Source organism: Schistocerca gregaria, chromosome X, assembly GCF_023897955.1.
Source record: "Schistocerca gregaria isolate iqSchGreg1 chromosome X, iqSchGreg1.2, whole genome shotgun sequence".
Taxonomy (NCBI): Eukaryota; Metazoa; Arthropoda; class Insecta; order Orthoptera; family Acrididae; genus Schistocerca; species Schistocerca gregaria.
This window is the reverse complement of record NC_064931.1, coordinates 77,881,322-77,906,714: the sequence shown is the minus strand read 5'-3', so window position 1 is coordinate 77,906,714 and position 25,393 is coordinate 77,881,322. Positions and strand designations below refer to the sequence as shown.

Below are 25,393 nucleotides of genomic sequence, written 5' to 3'. Positions count from 1 at the left end.
ATAATACTAACACAAGAAACTCATATGGACAGAATCTACTTAAATCTCTGCACACTGTTCTACACTGCTAGAGGGGAGAGTGTCATTCTGTACAGCATCTGTAGCATTCTTTTGGGAAAGGCAACTTCCATCACCACAAGCATTGCTCACTTTTCATTTTGCATACAGATTATACCTTCCAAGCATGTCCTGTCCAGTTACTTTTTGTGAGGAGAAAAAATAACTCCACTCAGTTTGTGTTTATATAGCAGAGTTATTTTCAATTTGTTAAGTGAGTGGCCTACTTATTTGCAGTTGTTATGTGAGCAATTATGAAAAATGTTCAACAGCTGGAGCAGTCAACTGTTTGCCAAATAGAATAGCGTGCCAGAGTGTAGCATGCTGTTAATATCTATTTGACAATGCTCATTTCATTGTTTCCACTGTCAAAGGCTGAATACTTTACACAGCATGAGGGGTATCAAATGCATAACCCAGCCTCAGCTCTCCCAATGTCTGAAGAGTTCCAGAGGCTAAAATAGGATCCCTCTACAACAGAAGTAGGTCACCTAAGTGTTACGAAACTTTGTATTTCAACATAGATCACGCAATGTATTACAGCAGATTACCATTCTAGACTTGTACATGATCAGTCCCATTCCATCAGACATGTTTATTCTCACCTCCGAATATATACTGTGGATATATGGTAAGAGGCTTCACTCGGCCCCCTATGACTGCCAGCAATTTCTGAATGGAATGCAGCCTGCCACTAATACAATTAATGGTGAGTGAAGTGCAGTAACTTTCTGATCATTCATTAATTCACCAACAAGTGGCTATAACACAATTACACAACTTTATAACATTCTGTCAATGATAGACAGCAGCAAGAATCCACATTTTTCAATCAAATCCCTTTTCCACTAACACTACAAATGTCACAACAATGCCCTTAACAATGACACACTCTTCAGCCATTATTTATAGGAACATGTTTTACATAAGAGCTCACATAAAAACTACAAGTCAGTCCCCATACAATAGAACAGTACAGAAAATTATGGGGAGGTATGGTTTGTCTACAAAATGAAAAACATTGCTTTCAATGATCTCTGATTTTTTAGTCCCCTGCAATGCAGAAACTATTAGTCACAGAGAAAAAATAATAGAACATTTTTGTAGGAAATTTAATGCAGTTTAATTTTGTACCATGTAACATTTTTGTCAGAAGCTGCAGTTTTTGAGCTAGTCATGAAACTATTAAAAACAACATCCCCCCCCCTCCCCCCCACCCCACCAGCCCTGTATTACAGAAATTTGTGGCTGCAAGATTTTTCCCCTTTTTTTTCCTTTGTTGACTGGACTCTACCAACCTGATTAATTACAGCATCAGGGAAAACATGCACTAGTGTATGAAAAGGAAAGTAAGGAAAATGACTCTAACTTTAGACCAATATTGCTAATTCCCATATTTAGTAAAGTATTTGAAAGTAGTGGCTTTTTCACAAAACACAAACTGCTATAGATTCTCATTGTGAGTTCAGAAAAGGGCTAAGCACAGTGACAGCAGTTACACAATTCATTCCTGAAGTGTACTCTCTATTGGATTAGAGGATACAGACTGCAGATACATTTTCCACCTGACAAAAGCATTTGACACAGTAAACCATAGGTTCTCTCTCTCTCTCTCTCTCTCTCTCTCTCTCTCTCTCTCTCTCTCTCTCTCTCTCTCTCTCTCTCTCTCTCTCTCTTTAAGAAAACCTTGAGTCATTTTGTAGAGGAGATCCACACATGCTTCCTATAGTAACATATATGTTATGTGAATCATAAACAATACATCAATACATTAAAGTGACATACAAATTAGATGGAAGATCATAAACTTCCAATCCACCAGTGAAACAGTAGTACAGTGTTTACCTCTGGGCTGAATCATAAACAATACATCAATGCATTTAAGTGACATACAAATTAGATGGAAGATCATAAACTTCCAATCCACCAGTGAAACAGTAGTACAGTGTTTACCTCTGTGTTGGGTTCTTGGTCCCTTTCTCTTCCTGTTGTATATGAATGACATGACTCATACCCTTAACTCTCATTTAAAAACTATGTAGATATACCTCAGTCTTATTCTATGGTTGAACATATAAGAAGCTAGATTCTTTTGCTACTAGTGGGGTAACAGAATTAACAAAATATTTCAACTATCTGGGCATCAAGGTGATGTCAGCAAATCTCATGTACTACCATTCAAAAAATGTAGGTCTCACCACACAAATGTATATAATCTACATAACATCTTGGTGACACAGATTGGCAGCTGTAAATTTCTAGGTGTATACTTTGATGAAAATCTGTGGTGGACAGATCATGTTAGCTTCATATCGGGGAAAAGTCAGCAATGGCATATATATGCTTGGCCAGCTTGCAAATATAGTTTCTGGTCAAACATTAAAAGTAGTTTACTGTTGTTGTTGTTGTTGTGGTCTTCAGTCCAGAGACTGGTTTGATGCAGCTCTCCATGCTATACTATCCTGTGCAAGCTTCTTCATCTCCCAGTACCTACTGCAACCTACATCCTTCTGAATCTGTTTAGTGTATTCATCTCGTGGTCTCCCTCTATGGTTTTTACCCCCGCGCTGCCCTCCAATACCAAATTGGTGATATCTACATCTACATGAGTACTCTGCAATTCACATTTAAGTGCTTGGCAGAGGGTTCATCGAACCACAATCATACTATCTCTCTACTATTCCACTCCCGAACAGCGAGCGGCAAAAACGAACACCTAAACCTTTCTGTTTGAGCTCTGATTTCTCTTATTTTATTTTGATGATCATTCATACCTATGTAGGTTGGGCTCAACAAAATATTTTCGCATTCGGAAGAGAAAGTTGGTGACTGAAATTTCGTAAAAAGTTCTCGCCGCGACGAAAAACGTCTATGCTGTAATGACTTCCATCCCAACTCGTGTATCATATCTGCCACACTCTCTCCCCTATAACGTGATAATACAAAACGAGCTGCCCTTTTTTGCACTCTTTCGATGTCCTCCGTCAATCCCACCTGGTAAGGATCCCACACCACGCAGCAATATTCTAACACAGGACGAACGAGTGTAGTGTAAGCTGTCTCTTTAGTGGACTTGTTGCATCTTCTAAGTGTCCTGCCAATGAAACGCAACCTTTGGCTCGCCTTCCCGACAATATTATCTATGTGGTCCTTCCAACTGAAGTTGTTCATAATTTTAACACCCAGGTACTTAGTTGAATTGACAGCCTTGAGAATTGTACTATTTATCGAGTAATCGAATTCCAACGGATTTCTTTCGGAACTCATGTGGATCATCTCACACTTTTCGTTATTTAGCGTCAACTGCCACCTGACACACCATACAGCAATCTTTTCTAAATCGCTTTGCAACTGATACTGGTCTTCGGATGACCTTACTAGACGGTAAATTACAGAATCATCTGCGAACAATCTAAGAGAACTGCTCAGATTGTCACCCAGGTCATTTATATAGATCAGGAACAGCAGAGGTCCCAGGACGCTTCCCTGGGGAACACCTGATATCACTTCAGTTTTACTCGATGATTTGCCGTCTATTACTACGAACTGCGACCTTCCTGACAGGAAATCACGAATCCAGTCGCACAACTGAGACGATACCCCATAGCTCCGCAGCTTGATTAGAAGTCGCTTGTGAGGAACGGTGTCAAAAGCTTTCCGGAAATCTAGAAATATGGAATCAACTTGAGATCCCCTGTCGATAGCGGCCATTACTTCGTGCGAATAAAGAGCTAGCTGCGTTGCACAAGAGCGATGTTTTCTGAAGCCATGCTGATTATGTGTCAATAGATCGTTCCCTTCGAGGTGATTCATAATGTTTGAATACAGTATATGCTCCAAAACCCTACTGCAAACCGACGTCAATGATATAGGTCTGTAGTTAAATGGATTACTCCTACTACCCTTCTTGAACACTGGTGCGACCTGCGCAATTTTACAATCTGTAGGTACAGATCTATCAGTGAGCGAGCGGTTGTATATGAGTGCTAAGTAGGGAGCTATAGTATCAGCGTAATCTGAAAGGAACCTAATCGGTATACAATCTGGACCTGAAGACTTGCCCGTATCAAGCGATTTGAGTTGCTTCGCAACCCCTAAGGTATCTACTTCTAAGAAACTCATGCTAGCAGATGTTCGTGTTTCAAATTCTGGAATATTCCATTCGTCTTCCCTTGTGAAGGAATTTCGGAAAACTGCGTTCAATAACTCCGCTTTAGCGGCACAGTCGTCGATAACAGTACCATCGGCACAGCGCAGCGAAGGTATTGACTGCGTCTTGCCGCTTGTGTACTTTACATACGACCAGAATTTCTTCGGATTTTCTTCCAAATTTCGAGACAATGTTTCGTTGTGGAACCTATTAAAGGCATCTCGCATCGAAGTACATGCCAAATTTCGCGCGTATGTAAATTGTAGCCCATCTTCGGGATTTCGCTTCCTTCTGAACTTCGCATGGTTTTTCCGTTCCCTCTGCAACAGCGTTCGGACCTTTTTTGTGTACCACGGGGGATCCGTTCCATCTCTTACCAATTTATGAGGTATGAATATCTCAATTGCTGTTGCTACTATATCTTTGAATTTGAGCCACATCTCGTCTACAGTCGCATAGTCAGTTCGGAAGGAATGGAAATTGTCTTTTAGGAAGGCTTCTAGTGACACTTTATCCGCTTCTTTAAATAAAATTATTTTGCGTTTGTTTCTGATGGATTTGGAAGAAATCATATTGAGCCTAGCTACAACGACCTTGTGATCACTAATCCCTGTATCAGTCATGATGCTCTCTATCAGCTCTGGATTGTTTGTGGCTAAGAGATCAAGTGTGTTTTCGCAACCATTTACAATTCGCGTGGGTTCGTGGACTAATTGCTCGAAATAATTTTCGGAGAAAGCATTTAGGACAATCTCGGAAGACGCTTTCTGCCTACCACCGGTTTTGAACAAGTATTTTTGCCAACATACCGAGGGTAGGTCGAAGTCCCCACCAACTATAACCGTATGAGTGGGGTATTTATTTGTTACGAGACTCAAACTTTCTCTGAACTGTTCCGCAACAGTATCATCGGAGTCTGGGGGTCCGTAGAAGGAGCCAATTATTAACTTAATTTGGTTGTTAAGTATAACCTCCACCCATACCAATTCTCATGGAGTATCTACTTCGACTTCACTACAAGATAAACCACTACTGACAGACACAAACACTCCACCACCAATTCAGCCTAATCTATCTTTCCTGAACACCGTCTGAGACTTCGTAAAAATTTCTGCAGAACTTACTTCAGGCTTTAGCTTGCTTTCTGTACCTATAACGATATCAGCTTCTGTGCTTTCTATTAGCGCTTGAAGCTCAGGGACTTTTCCAGCACAACTACAATTTACAACTATAATTCCGACTGTTCCTTGATCCAAGCACGTCCTGTAATTGCCAAGCACCCTTTGACATTGCAGCCCATACCGCACTTTCCCGAGGCCTTCTAACCTAAAAAACCGCCCAGTCCACGCCACACAGCCTCCGCTACCCGTGTAGCCGCCAGCTGAGTGTAGTGAACTCCTGACCTATTCAGCGGAACCCCCACCACCCTATGGCGCAAGTCAAGGAATCTGCAGCCAATACGGTCGCAAAACCGTCTGAGCCTCTGATTCAGACCCTCCACCCGGCTCTGCACCAAAGGTCCGCAGTCGGTTCTGTCAACGATGCTGCAGATGGTGAGCTCTGCCTTCATCTCGTAAGCAAGACCGGCAGCCTTCACCAAATCAGATAGCCGCTGGAATCCAGAGAGAATTTCCTCAGATCCAAAGCGACACACGTCACTAGTGCCGACATGTGCCACCACCTGCTGCTGGCTGCACCCTGTGCTCTTCATGGCATCCAGAAGGACCCTTTCCACATCAGGAATGACTCCTCCCGGAATGCACACGGAGTGCACACTGGATTTCTTCCCCTCCTTAGCCGCCATATCCCTAAGGGGCCCCATTACACGCCTAACATTGGAGCTCCCAACTACCAGTAAGCCCACCCTCTGCGATTGCCCGGACCTTGAAGGCTGAGAATGATCCTCTGAAACAGGGCAGGCAGCTGCATCTGGCTCAGCCAGAGACAGTGCCTGAAACCGGTTTGTCAGACGCACCGGAGAGGCTTTCTGATCAGCCTCCGGGGACACCTTTCGCTGCCTGCCACACCTTGGAACGACCTCCCAATCAACCACAGGCGAGGGCTCAGCCCCACTGCAGGCAGCAACCGGGGCAACCACAGCAGCAGACCGATCTGGGGACAGACGGGACGAGGTTGACATCCCCGTGATACCCAAGTCCGGCTCCCCACAGTGGTGCCCATTGGCAACAGCCTCAAGCTGCGCGACCGAAGTCAGCGCCGATTGCAGCTGTGAGCGAAGGGATGCCAAGTCAGCCCTCATCCGAATACAGCAATCGCAGTCCCTGTCCATTCTAGTCTATGTTGAACAACATTTACTGAAACACGAGTCCGTGCCTAGATAACGCAAGCGAAACACGCAAAGAATGTATCAACTAACCTGTACAAATGCCTAACGACTGTGCTACAATCTGCTGAATTTACGATTACAGTAACTAAAACTCGAAATTGCACCTCCTATACGAAACTCACACGCAATTGAAATAAGAATCTACCAAGTAAACACTAAAGTGCGATGCTACAACTGTCAAATACTATAATACGCCCTAAATATATGAATTAAACAATGCAAGTACCCAAAAACACGCAAAGAAATTAATTAAACTATCTAACAAATAAGTAAGCTAGGGTTATACGACTTGCTGCTGCAGCTGCTTATCCAACGGCGGCAGGGAGTACAATGGCTGTGACATACCGACACTGGCTGTTCAAAACAACAACAGAAGACAGACGACTACGCGAATTTACACTATTCAGGTACTAAGGCGCGATGCTACAACCCTCAAATACTATAATAAGCCCGAAATATATGAATTAAACAATGCAAGTACCCAAAAGCACGCAAAGAAATTAATTAAACTATCTAACAAATAAGTAAGCTAGGGTTATACGACTTGCTGCTGCAGCTGCTTATCCAACGGCGGCAGGGAGCACTATGGCTGACTAAAGGGACTCTCTCTGACTGTATTCAAAACAAACACGAAATCTATGGAACACTATTACTAGCACTCGACAATTAAAGCTTCCTAAAAGCAAAAACACACCGAAGAAGAAGTGACAAGTAAGAAACATACAGTTAATACTTAAATTAAGGTAGCTCGCTGCACAGCAGATGTGAAGCAGACGGCGGTTAGGGCCTACCAACCGATTCCTTCTTCTAGTCAAGTTGTGCCACAAATTTATCTTCTCTCCAATACCTCCTCATTAGCACCACATTTCAAAAGCTTCTAGTCTCTTTTTGTCTAAACTATTTATCGTCCACGTTTCACTTCCATACACTCCATACAAATACTTTCAGAAATGACTCTTATAACTGTCATCTGGTTTGTGTATAAATTGTAAATAGCCTTTTGCTCCCTGTATTTTACCCCTGCCACCTTCAGAATTTGAAACAGAGTGGTTTACTATGGAACAGTTTACTCCCATATTAAGTATGGAGTTGAATTATGGGGCTTTGCAGCTGATGTCCACTTAAAAATAATAATTCAGTTACAAAAACAAGCAGTAAGACTTACTCAAGGGATAGGCTGTTGAAAATCCTGTCATAAAATGTTTGTACAGCACGGATACTTAACAATATATTCTTTATGAATATTTCATTTATGTTTACTTTTTTATGTGTCAGCCAAGAGAATTTACCAACTGCAGTACTGTAAATGAATGCAACACCAGAACTGAATATAACCACTTTCAGTAAAGAACAAAATTTTCAAACAGAGGATTGATTTTAACACAAAATTAAAATCTTATCTGAAGAAAAATGTGCATGTTTATTCAGTGAATTACAAAACTTGTGATATGAACCAGCAGCATATCAGCTGTAAAGTAATAAATGTATAAAACAGATTTATGATCCAATAATAATTATTGTGGTGTGCAACATATTTTGTAAATATAATTATTGTTCATATTATTATTTTTGATGCTACAAAAACCACCTTTGAGTTGACTCCAGGCAAAGAAAATGGAAATGAATGAATGAATAAATAAATGAATCAATCTAGCCACAGTCTCAGTGTTCAGCATCTAGAAATGGATGATACATTTACATTATTAAGTAGAAACAAATTATTACCTATCTTTGGGAACTATTAGTTCCTTCTGCAGAGAGAAGTGAGGGGTAAGTTCTAAAACGTTCTGAAGAAGCAACAGCAGGTCACGTAGGCCCCAGGTTGATTAAGGGCCACCTCTCCTTTGGGGATGAGAGGAGAGTGTAATGTATGAGGTGTGATCAAAAAGTAATTGAAATTTTTTAGTTACATGGGCTTTATACATCTGAGTTTAAAAACAATCTTGTTGTTACACTTGCTTCTGATGTATGCTTGCATTTTCAGATGTTTTGAATATCTAGTGTAATGTTGACAGTTGCAAAGGTTATACGTGGTTTCAGTTCTCAGTGAATTTTTACCTTCAAAAACGATATATCAAAGGAAATCCATTATATTTTGCCTGATAAATTGAAAAATAGTGCACCACTGCATTCAAAATGTCGACTGTGGTTTTTGGAAAACGTGCTATGAGTAAGACAAGAGTTTACAAGTGGTATAAATGTATCAAAGAGGGCTGAAAAGAGGTTGAAGATGTTGACTGCCCAGGACACCCTAGCACATCAATTACTGATGACAGTGTGGAATAAGTAAAGAAAATGAATCTGGAAAATTGCCCAATCACCATCAGAGAGGGTTTTGATTATGTCAGTGTATCATTTGGCTCATGCCACACATTCTTTTCAGACTTTTGAGCATGAAATGTGTAGCAGCAAAGATTGTTCCATAATTGCTGAGTTTTGATCAAAAGAGACTTCACATGGTCATTGCTCAAGAAATGTTAAATGAAACTGACAAAGCTCCAAAAACTGTAAAAAGTATGATGTTGAAAAAAAAAAGCCAAATTGTTCCAATGGACACTGCGTGAAGAACCAAGACAGAAAAATTCACAAAGTTTAATCATATGTGACAGTTCTTCTCATTGCTTTCTTCAATTACAATGAGATAGTGCATCATGAGTTCCTGCCTTATGATAATAGAGTCAATAAGGAATATTACTTGGAACTTATGTTCCATTTGTGTGAAGCAATTTGAAGAAAACAACCAGAATTGTGGCAAAACCACTCATAGAAATTATATCACAATAATCCCACTCACCTATATACTTATACATGATTGTTTGGTGAAAAACAAAACTGTCATGCTGCCACTATACTCACCATACATGGCCCTTTGCAACTTCATTTCAGTGCCAAGGCTGAAGAGAACCATGAAAGACATCCTTTTACCATCACTGAAGACATAAAGGCAGAATTGCTGAAGGAGCTGAGCACCATAATGAAAAGTGAATTCCAGAAGTGCTTCCAAAATTGGAAAAAGTGCTGGTACAAGTCAAGTATATTATATCTGAGGCCATTACTTAGAAAGAGACAAAATTGATATTGATGAATAAATAAAGATTCTTTAAGAAAAAGAAAAATTCTCATTGCTTTGTGTTCACACCTCATATCTTTCCTTGTCCTACTGCAGCTTTCAGTCTGTGGACAGGCTGTTGGGGACATCAGAGAGAGTTTATGGTAATTTGTGGGAGGTGGCCTTGCCTAGCCCAGATATGATGGGTCAGCCTTTCTGTAATCCACCTAACTGCTTAGTTGTTGGAGCCTACTGTGATGACTTTTAGTTTAATGAGTTTCCTAATAAGGCAGTAAATAAACTTGCAAAACGTCCTGACAGGAAGCAGCATTTTCCAGAGGAGGGCTATTGCAGTAACAGGCACTGATCAATGGAAATGCCTCCAAAGCTGAAGATGACTGGCTGAGGTGTTTGAATTGCAGAAGCAATTTTGTGGAGCTCATGAAACTGACAAGGCCCATGACATCCCTTTATGTTGCAGCAGGGAATTGGTGTGCCTTCTAGAATGTAGGTGGTGTGTTATGGGGTTTAACATTTTTGAACTCTTTAGTTAGTGATAACAAATCCCAATATGAAAAACCCACAGGAAATCAAAAGTGTCTTCTTATGTGTGGGTGTGGAGTTCTGATTTGTCAGTTTTTGTTTTTTTTATGGAAGTGTTGTGATGTTTTCTGTATGCAGAGGCCTCCTATCTGGCCTTAGGTAGTAGGAGATTGTTTCTAATTGCAGATATGGACTTTCTAGCACTAATTGAAACCATCACTTGCTTCTGTGGAAACTCAAAGTGTGGTGCTTGTATGTAACTTTCTACCTGTTGGCTTTGGACTCTTTTCTATGTTTTGTGTGGAGATTATCCATGTAAATATTTGAAACCAGCTGGAGGCTATGTATTGAGGGCGATTTACGTTTCCAGTCCTGTGGTTGTATACTGGAAACTTTCTGAATGCAGCTACATAGCTACAGGGCATTAATTACTGGATTTAGTGTAATGACAAAGTGAACCCTGTCTCAAGGGTCAAAAAAGGGCTGGCAAGCCTTATTTAGACTGATATTAATAGTGTAGAAATGCATAAAATTAAGCCAGGTCTGTTGATTAATATTCCCTAGTAAGTTATCAGAGCAATCACATAGTTTATATTTAGCATCACACGTCACTTAAGAGTGTGACTTGATCTGTCCACAACCATGTGGAGGACATTGTGTGATGCCATGACCTCTCCGAGGAGGAGATGAAGGAATGTTCCAAGAAAAAGATTCATATCCAATTACTGAACACGGCTGTTAGCTGCATGACAAGTAGCAATGTGCTTTGCAGATAGGCCTCTAATCTAATGGAATGACACATATATTACTGTTGTTCTATGGTAAATACATGTGTGGTCATATCAATACTAAACTAGCAATATGGGATAAACAATAGGTAGGTAATAGAACTGAATAAGCAGCAGCTTTATAAAATTAATGATCTTCCACAAACAGGTTGTGTAGGAAGTAAGTGCCCATTTGAAAATATCAATATTTCCCTAAATAAATGGTCTATTTTATTGAAACAAGATTTATTACAACACTTAGAATTATAAAAATTGTTTTTACATTTCAAATTTTACTTACACATCAGCATCTTCTACCATCTCCAGTTGTTTGGGGGTGCTTTCAACTGACTTGAAAAGGAACTCTAATCGTTTTGTCCAATTAACTTCCTCTTAGCCCATCCCTACAAGGAGAAGTCACATAGTATAGGATCTGGGCTCAGTGCTGGCCACTCATGAGGACTGCACTGACCCAACCAACATCACAGGAAATGATAGTCAAACCATTATTACACTAATTGTCAATTAAATATGGTGGGGTACCATCCTGCATGATTAAGAGGCGATTGATATTTTCGAATACATGGACACATTTGGCCCAGCCATGATTTACCAGAATAGCAAGGTACCAGCATGAGATTGTCGAAGGAACAAACCAGTAAGTTGTTTTGTTACTTTGAGGTGTGTTGCAATTTAACAGTGGTGGCATATAGAGAATCCCTAGCCCTGAATGGGAATTAAAGTGGTTTACAAATCCTTCACATGAAATAAAATTTCATCACTTCAAATCATATCTGAAAATCATTTGGAAGAAGCCTCTGGACTAGAATTCTCCTTACTCTGATAATGGTAACAGTCTTCTGCAGAGAGTCCCTTGCTTGCCACCATCTCTGTACCAATATCACAGAATCTAGCAATTCATGAAGTTCCTACATATTTAGAGTAGGAAATTATCCCCCCCCCCCCCCCTTCTGTCCCCCTTTCCCCTCATAGTATTGCTATGTTAAATTTAGCCTGAGTAAACAGAAATAGTTTATAGTAGCTAAATAATAGGTAACCATTATTAAAGCAGCTTTGAACGGCTACGGCTTTTTGTGAATGTATGCAGTCATTTGCAAGATTACCAACAGCCATTCTTCTTGCACATCATACATGAATGAAACAAGACTTTATGTTGATTTTACTTTTCTTAAAAATTTACATATTCTCAGATGATTCACACAATGCTGAGTGAACTTTTTTCCTTGGTAAATTTAATGCAAGTATAGAAGCAATCTCAATGGAAATTATTATTTACAGTAAAACTCTCTATGGCTACTAACAATGAATTGTGACCAAAGTATTGTTCTACATACATGAAAGCTATTTTAGCAAATAGTAAAAAACAATTTTACTGTATGTGTCGAGTTACTATGAGTCACATTTTACATACAGATTGTTATGGAAAATCTACGATCATTTTTCATTGGTGTCAGTGTTTCTCCCACTTCCAGTGAAGTGAAGTGAGATGTGATAAATATTAGTAAATAGTGGATTTTTTTAAATATGAGTTAAGGGACTTTTATCAAAGTGGTGGAAGAAGCGAGGAAAAATCTCAATACAAAGAGACTGGCAATGCTTCAGGTTATAGGTGAGATCACCAAGGCAAAGGGAAACTTAACCAGAGTCAGTACAATTGCTCTTGTGAATCTTTCTGTATTCTTGAGCCTTACTACTCCACTTTCTTCCAACCATTTCCTGTCTTCTGATTTTAGTTCTGAGAGAGAGCAGTTCGATGTGTTCTGACAATTCATGAATATATTTTTCTTTGCCCATATTGTTAATGATAACCAGAGTTTTATTAGAGTTGTCACAGTAAAACAAATACTTTATAGAAAAACTTCATTGTTTCTGAAAGTTTCAAAACATCTTATAACAATGGATATTTTATCATCATTTCTGGCTTTTTGAAGTTGCTTCTGTAAAGCACAATTGTATAACACTAATAAAAAGTTCTCCAGGGAGGGAATAGAGAAATAAACCAGTGTTCAATCTGCTTGTGGCTACTTCACAATAATGTGACAATATTAAATGTAAATTTTTGTAAATACTGTATGAGCACTGACCACCACTCACAGCACAGAAGAACAGAGACATAAAAATATGATACTTATTATGCATCTATTGACTTGTTTATGTATGCACATACAACTCAAAAACTGTGTACTCCATACAGAAACTGATTAATGACTTTCAACATAGCACTGGTGTCATCATGTTCTTTTACCCTTTCTGAGGAAAAATACAATTTTTACATGAGCAATTTTAACCTTCATCATATTGCATGTTTCTTGCCACTGATATGTCAGGTTGAATAAGTATTACCTGTGGCGAGATTTATCCATGAAAAATATAACCTAAAGAGAGAGGATACAGTACCTCCAAACATTTGCCAGTCTAATGTTTTCTTAACTTTCAGTTCCTCCGAGATTCTCCACACACACTACAAATGTTACAGTACCAAAGGGAAGCACTGCTATACTTAACTGCACAGTGGCTGCTGACAAACCAATATCCATTACCTGGTACCAAAATAATCATGAACTTAAGCCTAAGCAACACCCAAAAATAAATATTAAAAAAGAGAATACAAGCAAAGGAGTAACATCAACACTCATGTTCAAACATGTTCGCAGAGAAGATACTTCATCCTTTATTTGTGTTGCCTCAAACAAATATGGAAAGGACCAATTAGAAATGAAACTTATTGTCCAGGAAACTCCTGAACCACCTACTAATGTTCGTGTAAATAACTTCACAAGCCGATCAGTCTCTCTCAGTTGGGAGCAGCCATATAATGGAAACAGTGCCATTGGAGCTTACATAGTGCAGTATAAGAACACAACAGGTAAGCATCGATACTGTTTCCTAATGAAATGTCTCTCTTATTTGTACTTGTTTAAAAACATTAACTTATAACACTGCGTAATTCTAGCAGTGTGTACATCTGTTAGCAGTTCCTTGGCACCAGAATGTTGTCCAGGTTGTAGTTCGAGGAGATCAGCTGAATGTTACCCTCAAAGATCTGAAACCTGCAAATGGTTACCAGTTCCAAATTAGAGCAGAAAATTCTGTTGGTGTATCCAATGCAAGTGAAACAGTAACTCTGACTACGCTGGAAGAAATACCAGAAGCACCACCGAGGGACATCGAGATTAAAGTGAAAGATTCCAAAACACTTCTAGTGACCTGGAAGGTAAGTACTAACTTAAACAGTCTTTATTCATTTAAAATGAGAGCTAAAAATTAACAACGGAATTTTTAACAGAAGAAAATCTTACTTATCAATTAGCAAAACAGGAAAAACTGGAGTGAGCTCACAGTCACACTGTTATAACTTCAAGTTCAACAAATATATTTCAAGGAAGACGCAATACATGAAAGTCACAGATCAGGTAAACAGAGTAAGACGCGTATACACTTTAATAGTCAAATCATAACTGAGTCCAAGACTAGCGGCTGCTGGTGGGCTGGCCGCTTAGGTGGTGCTGCTGCTGCATGGCTGGCAGACAGCGCCACATGTAGAGGATGCACGTAACTGCATGGCAGCACTTTGAAAGATCGGCCAGTCACAACACTTTTCCCCCTTTCAAGTTTTTGCACAGGTCTTGATGGAGGTGGCCTGTAGATTTCTAACGTCCATAGGTGTTTTTTGACTGGCTGTAAAGTCTCGAGGAGGAGGCTTCCCGTACGGATGGAAGTGTCCCCAACGATAACGGGTCAAGATGACAGAAGACGCGGGGGTCGAATCTGCTGGGGCCCCATGCAACAATCTGTCCATTGTGGCAAGTCCGGTTGCTATAACAGGAGACATGGGCAATGTGTCCACGTCCATAGGAGAAGGAAGCGAGTGGAGTTACTCCAGCAGATGATGGTCATCTGGTTCCTGCATGGACATGTCTCCTTGTGGCGTCAGTTCTTGTGCTGGCACCGACATGATTGTGAGAGGACTGTGTTGTGAGTAATGAAAGATTCCAGTATCCTGAGCATCAGGCAGAGCTGAAGGTGGTGTAGCGGCATTCAGAATAGGCGTTGCCGGCACACGAGGCCAAAGCTGGTCCAAATGACCCACTGCAATACCCATGTCCGTCTGGATTTCATACAGGTGTTGGCCATGGTGTTGTAAGATGCAGCCAGGACTCCATTTTGGCTGCCTGCCATATCCCCGTACCCATACAAGGTCGTCGGCGGTGAACCAGCCAAGTGAAGGCACCCGAGGCCATGAGGTGGAAGGCCGCAGAAGATGAAGTAGCGTGCGGGGCTGTCGGCCATGTAAGAGCTGGGACGGGCTGTGGTCGCTCATGGGAGGTGAAATGGTAAGAAGCCAGAAATTGGAGAAGCACATCATCAGCAGCAGAAGAAGTCAGGAATTTCCTCATCTGAGCCTTAAATTTGCAGACCAGTCCATTCAGCCTGACCATTTGACTGTGGATGGAATGGAGGGGCCATGATATGCATGACACCGCGACGGGCGCAAAAATCCACAAAATCGGAAGAGTCAAATTGTGGACCATTATCAGTTACAAGAGTAGAGGGAAGGCTTTCCAAAGAGAAAACACAAGCTAGAGCATTGGTGGTTGCCGTGGTGGTAGGCAACATGCAATGGACAATGAAAGGAACGTTAGAGTAGGTGTCTATAACGAGAAGCCAATAAGTACCTAAAAAAGGTCCCACGAAGTCAGCATGAATACTCTCCCAGGGCTTCTCAGGCAAAGGCCACGGTGACAAAGATGACTTCAGGGCAGGGACCTGTGATGCACAAGTGCCGTAGGCAGCGACCATGTGTGCGATTTCAGAGTTGATGCTGGGCCAGTACACATGGTGGCACACCAGAAATTTTGTGCGAGAGACACCTCAGTGCCCTTGGTGAAGGAGGCACAAGACTGAAGCATGCAAAGATGCAGTTACCAAAACAAGCGGCGAAGCATTTTCAGTGGAATGGAGGATAACACCATCCCTAGCTGTGAGGCAGTAACGCAAAGTGTAGTAGTTCCGCAACAGATCAGAAGTCTTAGTGGACGGATGATCTGGCAAACTCTTCTGAATGCAGCGTAAAACCTGGGAGAGGGTAGGATCAGAATGCGTAGCAGCTGCCAGCTGGTTCCCAGTGTTGGGGAACCCATCGACAACCTGCTGCTCGGCAACATCCAGGTGGAAACACAAAAGTTCATCCCTATTGAATGCCAGATCAGGATGTTGAGCCGCAACCAGAAATGAATCTCGTAATTGAAACGAAACAAGTAAAGAGCCCAGTGCTGGAGGGGGTGTGCAGCCTTGTCAGGAAGTGACGTTGATGGATGAAACAAGGAAGCAAGTGGTTTGTGATCTATAACAAGATGAAATTTGGATCCATAGAGAAAAACACCAAACTTGTGAAGAGCATAAATAATGACCAAAGCTTCTTTTTCAATTTGAGAATACTTTTGTGGGGCATCCATGAGCGTTTTGGAGGCATAAGCAATGGGTTGTTCAGAACCGTCAGAAAAACGGTGCGCAGGGACTGAACTGGCCCCATATTGAGAGGCGTCCATGGCAAGAACAAGATGTTGGCCAGGTCAATAAGTAGCCAGGCACGGGGCCTGTTTCAGCATAGTCTTCAATTTCTGGAAAGCCGCATCACATGATACAGACCAGTGAAAAGGCACATTTTTATGCAACAGGCAATGCAATGGCTGAGCCACCAAAGCGGCAGATGGTAAAAACTTGATAGTATGCTATTTTCCCCAAGAATGCCTGCAGTTCCTTAACAGATGTAGGGTGAGGAAGGGCATCAATTGCAGCGACAGTTTGCTGAAGCAGATGAATACCATCCCAAGAGAGTTGAAACCCCAATTACGTGATAGATGCCTGAAAAAATTTGATTTCTGAAGATTACACTTAAGACCGGCAGTCCGTAAGACATGAAAAAGTGTGCTGAGATTTTGAAGATGTTTGTCAGTGGTGGAACCAGTGACAACAATGTTGTCCTGGTAATTTATACACCCAGGCACAGTGAGCAATAATTGCTCCAAGAATCGTTGAAAGAGAGCAGGGGCTCTGGCAACCCCAAATGGCAATCGTTGGTATTGATAGAGTCGGAAAGGCTTGTTAAGGACCAGAAACTGCCGGGACGCAGCATGGAGAGGAAGTTGATTTTAAGCTTCCTGCAAGTCACGTTTAGAAAAGTACTGGCCCTCAGCAAGTTTAGTGAACAATTCTTCAGGTCAAGGCTTAGGGTAAGTGTTGATAAGGCATTGAGAATTTACAATGGCTTTGAAATCGCCACAGAGGCGAATATCACCATTTGGCTTAGCAACGACAATGACAGGAGAGGATCACTCACTGGAAGTGACAGGAAGACAGACTCCTGAAACAGTGAGATGATCCAGCTTCCATTTGGCCTGATCATGAAAGGTCACAGGAATGGGCCGAGCCCGAAAAAAGTTAGGCCGAGGAGTGGGTTTGAGCATGATATGAGCTTCAAAGTCAATTGCACGGCCGAACCCAGGAGAAAAAAGGGACGAAAATGTCGTCGACAAGTAATCCTATTGAGCATAAGGAATAGCATCAGAGAGGATATTGACAAAATCATCTATGGAGAACCCAAAAACGCAAACCGCATCAAGACCAAAAAGATTCTCCGCATTAGTATGATCGACCACAAATATGGGAACAGTGTGAACGACAGATTTGTAAGATACCTCAGCATCAAATTGTCCTAAGAGAGAAGTCTTCTGTTTATTGTGAGTCTGTAATTGCCTAGTGACAGCTAAGAGGATTGGAGAACCCAACTGAATATACGCCTGAGAATTGATGATAGTGGCAGCAGAACCAGTATCCACCTGTATGCGAATATCTCGACCAAGTATTTGGACAGTGAGGAATAACTTCCCTGAAAGGGAAGAAGTACAATTGACAGACGACACAGAATCAGAATCAGCGTCATGTTCATGAACATCACATATGTGGTCGGATTTGCAAACGGATGACACATGACCCTCTTTTTGCATTTGTCACACATGGCCCAACGTTGTGGACAATCTTCTCGTGAATGTTTCGCAAAACACAGCGGACATGAAGGAAGATGCCGTGAGTTTTGCTGCAGTTTCTTAGATGTTTGTTTATGGGTATGCCGAGGCTGTGCTTGGGAGTGTACTGTGGCCACGTTGGCCGGCGGGGACATGCCACACGCTCCGCCACATCGCACAGAGGTTGTATTTCCCCGACGTCGCCCCATGCCTGTATTTGCGCTCCAGCGGTGCAAGAAATTTCAAATGACTGAGCGATGGATAGGACTTCATCTAGATTCAGATTTGCCAACTAAAGGCCACGTTGCCTAACTTCTTTGTCGGGAGCCGATCGGATAATAGCATCCCATACCATGGAATCGACGTAGGATTCTTTGTGAACTTCAGTAACAAATTGACACTTTCTACTGAGGCCGCGAAGTTCAGCAACCCAAGTGCGATAGGATTGATTTGGTTGTTTTTGACAATGATAAAAGGCAACACGAGGGGCTACCACATGCGTTTGCTTTTGTAAATAGACGAACAGAAGTGAGCACATTTCAGCAAAGGACAAAAACGCAGGATCTTTCAAAGGAGCCGATTGCAACAACAACCGATATATTTCAGGTGAAATCCATGAAAGGAACAGAGACTTACATGTTTGTCCGTGACATGAAATGCCAAGAAGTGCTGTCAAAGACATTTTTCGTAATCAGACCAGTCTTCTGCCGTCTTGTAAGGAGGAAAAGGAGGCATTTGATGCCGCAACGAAATCACAAATTGCATTTGTGAGGAGCATTTGCTGTTCTGTGAGAGCTTGCAACAGTTGCTCTAAAGTAGCCATGGAAACATGTGGCTCAATGATGGAAAAGAAAAATCACTACCTTGTCGCCAATTGCTGTAACTTCAAGTTGAACAAATATATTTCAAGGAAGACGAATTACATAAAAGTCACAGATCAGGTAAACAGAGTAAGACATGTGTATACTTTAACAGTCAAATCATAGCTGATTCTGAGTCTAGCGGCCGCTGGCTCGCTGGCTGCTTAGGTGGTGCTACTGCTGCATGGCTGGCAGACAGCGCCGCATGTAGAGTCACAACACACACAGATTCAAAATGAAGTGAAATCTCAAACAAAAGAAGAAAGAAATTCATTTCCTCATCTGTAGGAAAGGAGAAATTAAACAGATAGTAAATAATTCAGGAGTGAAGTTAACATATCGCCAGATAGTAGAGTCATTAACTCACCAACAGACACATAAACAGACCTGAAAACTTTGCTAGCTTTTGGATGAATCCTTTTTCAAGCTAGAGTCCACCAGGACTTTTCATCACCATATTTAAATAGGTAATAAAATGTACATGTGCTGAATAAAAGAATGGATCACAACAAATTCTCTACAGGAGATAGTCTAGATAAAGGAAATGGTATATGCTGTGGTGACTAGTCATGGTATAGCAATATGCACATATGCAGTTGATGATAGTATCATGTATACAAGGTAGAAAAGGACAGCGCATTGACAAAGTTACCATTCATAAGAAAAGGTTACTGATATGATTATGGCTGTGTGACTGGAATTAATAGACTCTGAACATGGAATGGTAGTTGGAGCCAGATGCATGGGGCATCCCATTTCAGAAATCCTTATGGAATTCAATATTCCAATGTTTACGGGGTCTACGGGGTCAAGAGTGGGCTAAGGAATACCAAATTTTAAGCATTACCTCACCATGGACGGGCATAGAATTGTCAGTGCTAACAGACATGAAACACTGGTTGCGGTGGGTGGGGGGGGGGGGGGGGAGGGGGGGTAAGATAAAGAAAAAGACCCCACAGTGTGGGACACACGATGAGCATTAGGACAGCACAGCAAAAGTTTGTGTTAATGGGCTATGGCAGCAGACAACTGACATGAGTGCCTTTTCCAACAGAATTACATCACTTGGAGCACCTTTCCTGGGCCCATGACCTTGTTGGTAGGACCCTAGATGACTGGAAAACCATGGCCTGGTTGAATGACTCCCAGTTTTAGTTGATGGTGGTAAGGTTTGAGTGTGACACAGATCCCACAAAGCCACACACCAAGTTGTCAACAAGGCACTGTGCAATTTAGTGGTGGCTCCATAATGGTGTGGGCTGTGCTTACATGGAATGGACTGAACAATCAGTCACTGGAAAGGGTTACGTTCAACTACTTGGAGACCATTTGTAGCCATTTATGGCCTTCATGTTCCCAAACAGTGACTGGTTTGAAGAACATTCTGGACAAATTGACGGAATGATTTGGCCACGCTGATTGCCCGACATGAATCTCATGGAACAGTTACGGGACGTAATTTAGAGCTCATTTCATGCACTAAATCCTGCACCAGCAACACGTACATAATTATGAATGTCTTTAGGGGCAGCATCTCAATATTTCTGCAGAGGTTTCCAATGACTTGTTGAGACCATGCCTAATCAAGTTATTGCATTATGCCAGGCAAAAGGAGGTTGAACATGGTGGTGTGAGGTATCCCATGACTTTTTTCGCTTTAGTGTAGTTTAACAGCAGACTCACAGTTAGATTTAAATCAAGGGTTCTTCTTATTCTGAATTTTTAGTAATTATTAGATTAAAGATGAGGATTGAACTTTAAAGTAGAAACGAAAATGGAAACTAAATATGAACAAAGTGGGGTGAAATGGAACAAATTAATGAAAATCATAAGAAATGAGAAACATACTAACAGAGATGTTGAAAGATAAAAATAAAATAAAAAGGAGATATAGTGAAAGTTGTGGAAGAGAGTGCAGCAAAGTTGGGGCAAGAGGATGATGTGATGCCAACAATGCAGGAAGACCATATAGAGATCCCTGTATGTCATATCTGGAGTGTAGATCATTTTTGTGTAGGGATGGTATTCAGATGTCTTGGGTAATGAAATAAGTACCCAGCTCCCTACCATAATTTTCAGTAAACAGATATAAGTTTTTTCCATAAATAGTTTAAGTCCTTCCCAACATTCAGTATCAGTTAGTGTGTGCTGATGCACAGGTCTGGAATAAAACAGCTGCAGCCATTAAATATAACACCAATAACACCCCAGTAAGCTGAAAAAATTCAAAAATTACGTGGAACAATATTCTATTACACAGTCCTTTGATAAATGTTTTGATTATGTGCACTCCTGGTACTGGTAATTCTTTTTAGCTAATAACCTAAAAACGAGTCTCCAGTTCCACAGAACATTGTGTGTGTGTGTATGTGTGTGTTTGTGTGTGTGTGTGTGTGTGTGTGTGTGTGTGTGTGTGTGTTGTTAGTATTTTTTGTTGCCATTTTGAATCAATCAATTCTTTTTTCTGAATGAACTTCCAACGTACTGGAATAATTGTAAGTCAGCAATTTCTGTTAATAAGTACAATAAAAAACCAAGTGAAGTTGCAAATTTCCCTTTTTTATTCAAATTTCACTTTTCTTATTCACAGGATGATTAGTTTTGCACTGGGACACATTTCCAAATCATCATAGCAGACAGTGAAAATAGTATTTCCAAAAATGCAGAAACCCTGTCAAAAATGTGTACATGTTATTCAGTTCAAATGAGCAGTTACAGCAGATATAGGTAACCTGTATGTGCTGTAACTGGTCATCTGCACTTAATAACATGTATACATTTTTGACATGGTTTCTGCATTTTTGAAATATCATTTTGACTGTCTGTTATGATGATTTGAGAACAAGTGTCAGCACAAAACTAGTCATTGAGTGAATAATAATATGAGTTTTGCAACTTAAGCTGGTTTTTTGTGCTACTGCATTCTTTTTCCTTTTCCCCCAAACACTTTTTTTCCAACCAGCTCACATTCACTTTTACATTATCTTTCATTGATCCCTCAATAATTGATTGTGAAGGAATGTTGAATTACTGAAGGGGAACAGTGAGGCAGTTATTACAAATGATATTAAGTTGAAACACAAAGTAACTGCAGAACACACGTAAAAATAACTACTGTGAAGAGAAATTGAAATGGGTTGAAGCTATAGGAAATCCAAGCAAAAGTCATTGCAACATAATAATATTTCATAAGAATGTAATAAGGCTGTTGTATGAAAGTAATTGCTGATTTCTATCTAATAATTGCACAAAATACATCCTGATATGCATTGTACATGACAGCTTCATTAGGATACTAGATAATTTTAATGGAAATACATATAACACTAATAACTTAGCTCTTGTGTTGTAATGGCACACTCTTGTAGTTGTTATAATTTAAATGTGAATCAGACTTTACATCATTTTCCATGAACCCAGCAATGAACAACTTTATATTCACTGTCTAATCAAATTAAGACCAAAGTACAAATTTTCTTTATCAGAATAATTTGCTGGATGTCAGTGAAATACAAGCAGAAGCTCCAATCACAAAGGCTTTGCAATAGATTTGTTGTATTAAATGTTCTCAGTGCACACAGAGTAATACCTTTGTTTCCATCATGATGTATAATATGAGATACACTCCTATGTACTCTCTTAGTATCAAGTGCCCACTTTAGCAGAATAGTTGATATTCATTTTTGGCCATTCTAAAACACCACGTCATGAACTTCTAAATGTTTATTGGCATCATCAAACAAATATGGATAACTGCAATTGTATCTTTATTTGTGAAAATAGGTCTTGATGATATCATGGGTTTTGTTGCGAGCTACTTCTCCCTGAAAATTAAACAATGAAAAATCCAGCATGTAACAACAACAATATTATGAAAAGCATAGCTTGCTACTCACCATAGAGAGGATATATTGAGTTGCAGACAGGCAGAACAAAAAGACTGCTATACGTTTGAGATTTTGGCCAAAAGACCTTCTTCTAAAGTAGAAAATACATGCACATGTGCACCTGCACACACACACACACACACACACACACACACACACACACACACACACATACACACACACACACACACACATACATACAAGCACATTTCACACATGCCTGACCACTGTCTTTGGCCCCTGAGGATAGACTTCACACAGCAACTGGAGCTGCTGGGAGAAGCAGTCTGTGGGTGGTGAGGGTAAGGAGTAGGCTGGAGCAAGGAGGGTGTGAGATAGCATGGTGGAAGTGGGGAAGGGGTAGTGCTGACTGTGGGAGCATGCAGGGACATGGTGGAAACATAGTAGGGCTGTTAGGTGCAGTGGCAAGATTGGTGGGGGGGGCAGAGGGGGAGGGGAGAGGGAGGGGTATAAAATGAGAGAAGTAGAGAAGGGGAAAAAGACTAGTGGCTGCATTGGTGTGAAAGAAGGCTACATAGAGCTGGAATGGGATCAGGGAAGGAGATAAGTTGGTGAAGGAGAGGAACAAGTGAAATTTAGACCAGGGGGGTTATGGAAAATTAGAAAATATTGCAGGGAGAATTCCCATCTGAGCAATTCAGGAAAGTTGGTGTTGGTAGGAAGGATCCAAATGGAGTAGGCTGTGAAGCAGTCATTAAAGCAAATCACACTGTGTTTGGCAACATGTTCAGCAACTGGGGAGGGGGGAGGGCTAGTTGAGGAATTCCACTCCTTCTCCTGGTCCATAGAATGGAAACATTTTCTCACCATCATCCCTACCAATCAGACTCAAGCCAAAGTCAATTTTGAATCTTGCCTGACTCAGTTTACTCCTCCAGCCAACTGTGATCCACCCCACTGCCCCCAAATCACCACCTATTAACATTCCAGAATTTGTTAACTTCAAATTTTGCCTCACCATCATTCCCCATATCCCTCAATATAGATACTAACTTTTCATCCACAGAAATAATCATAATCCACCGCCTAAAAACTGTTCTACTTGCCAAGAAAGTCTCCACCACTGTGGTTTAGAGCCACAGTGATTACCCACTGGAGGCACTCTGCCAGCTGTCAGAGTCATTCAGCTACAAAGCCTGCCACAGGGTCCCATTCCAGAAACCCAACAAGATCTCCAGTCTCTCCTCAAAACATTAGGCCCACCGGAGAACATGTCTTGTGAGTCTTTCTCTCTTCTCACCCATACCACTCCCCACACACCTACCTTCTACATGCTTCTTAAAGTCCATAAACTCAAACACCCAGGACGCCTCATTGTGACTGAGTACTCCACTCAATATAACAGACACCAACCATTTCCTGCATCAACTGTCCACAGTTCATGTTCCTTTACCACATGGTGCCTTGCTTGTCATTATCGATGCTACCTCCCTCTACACCAAGGTTTCCCAAAGTGTGTTCCACCAAATGTTAGTGTTCCACAGGAAGTAACTAAGTGCTTTATGAAAAACTATGAACAACATGGTATAATGACAATATTATCAAAAGGCTGGATTGCTACTCACCATATAGTGGAGCTATTGAGTTGTGTATTTCCATTGTTTTATTAACAACATGGTTTTCTCTCATTTCTAAAAATTTTATTAATCTTCAAAGTAAAAAAAAAGAAAGTGCCAGGATTCTCAAAATTTTCCTTCAGAGGAAGAGTATGGGAACCCCTGCTCTACACTAACATCCCTGATACCCATGACCTTACTGCTATTGAACACTACCTTTCCCAACATGCAAACCTACAACCTCCTTTCTGGTCACCATGAACTACTATATTTATTTATTTTATTTATTTATTTATTTATTTCATGTTCCGGTGATCCATGTTGTGTATACATCACAGGATATGGAACGTATCAGTTTTACAAACTTTTTATGGTGTTTCGTAGGTATTGCTATTATTCATATTAAAATTATATGGCTTAGATTAACATTACAAATTAAAATCACAAAAAAAATAAATGTTACAAAGTTAAGTATTACAGACTCTATACACGTACATATAGAAAATATACTACTGAAAACTTAAGATGTTTACGAGTAATAGATATACAGGATCACAAATGAAGAGTGGGAAATGTATCTGAGACTTATCTGTACAGGTACTAGGGTACTATTCATCATGGTTCAGGAACTCTTCTATAGTATAAAATGACCCTTGCAATAGGAACTGCCTTAAGCTTTTCTTAAACGAGAACTCATCATCCACTAAACACTTAATGTGTGAAGGGAGGGCATTAAAAATCTTACAACCACTGAAGTGGACCCCCTTCTGTACCTTACTCAGGTTTGCATGCTCATAGTGGATATCATCTTTTCTTCTAGTATCATGATTATGATAAACACTATTAGGTTTGAAGAGGGGCTTTTTTTTCTTTATGAAACACATCGAGGAGAATATATATTGTGCAATGGATGTGAAGATTTGAAGTTCTTTAAAAAGATTTCTGCATGTGGCTCTAGGGTGGGCTCCACTCATGATTCTTATGGCTCTTTTCTGTGCAGATAGCACTTTCCTAGCAAGTGGCTGATTTCCCCAGAATATGATTCCATATGCCATAATGGCATGAAAATAACCATAATAAGCTGGTTTACTGGTTTCCGTATTTCTGTAA

General features: G+C 40.7%; 1 protein-coding gene across 1 annotated transcript in view; it reads left to right on the top strand.

Moving 5' to 3' along the window:
- Positions 1–25,393, top strand: part of LOC126298390 (Down syndrome cell adhesion molecule-like protein Dscam2) — a 206,124-nt gene that overhangs the window by 7,148 nt on the left and 173,583 nt on the right. Inside the window, exons 2-3 of the mRNA XM_049989697.1 lie at positions 13,372–13,800; positions 13,907–14,148. Coding sequence (XP_049845654.1) covers positions 13,569–13,800; positions 13,907–14,148 — 474 coding nt within the window. The 5' untranslated portion in view covers positions 13,372–13,568. The remainder of the gene's footprint in view (positions 1–13,371; positions 13,801–13,906; positions 14,149–25,393) is intronic.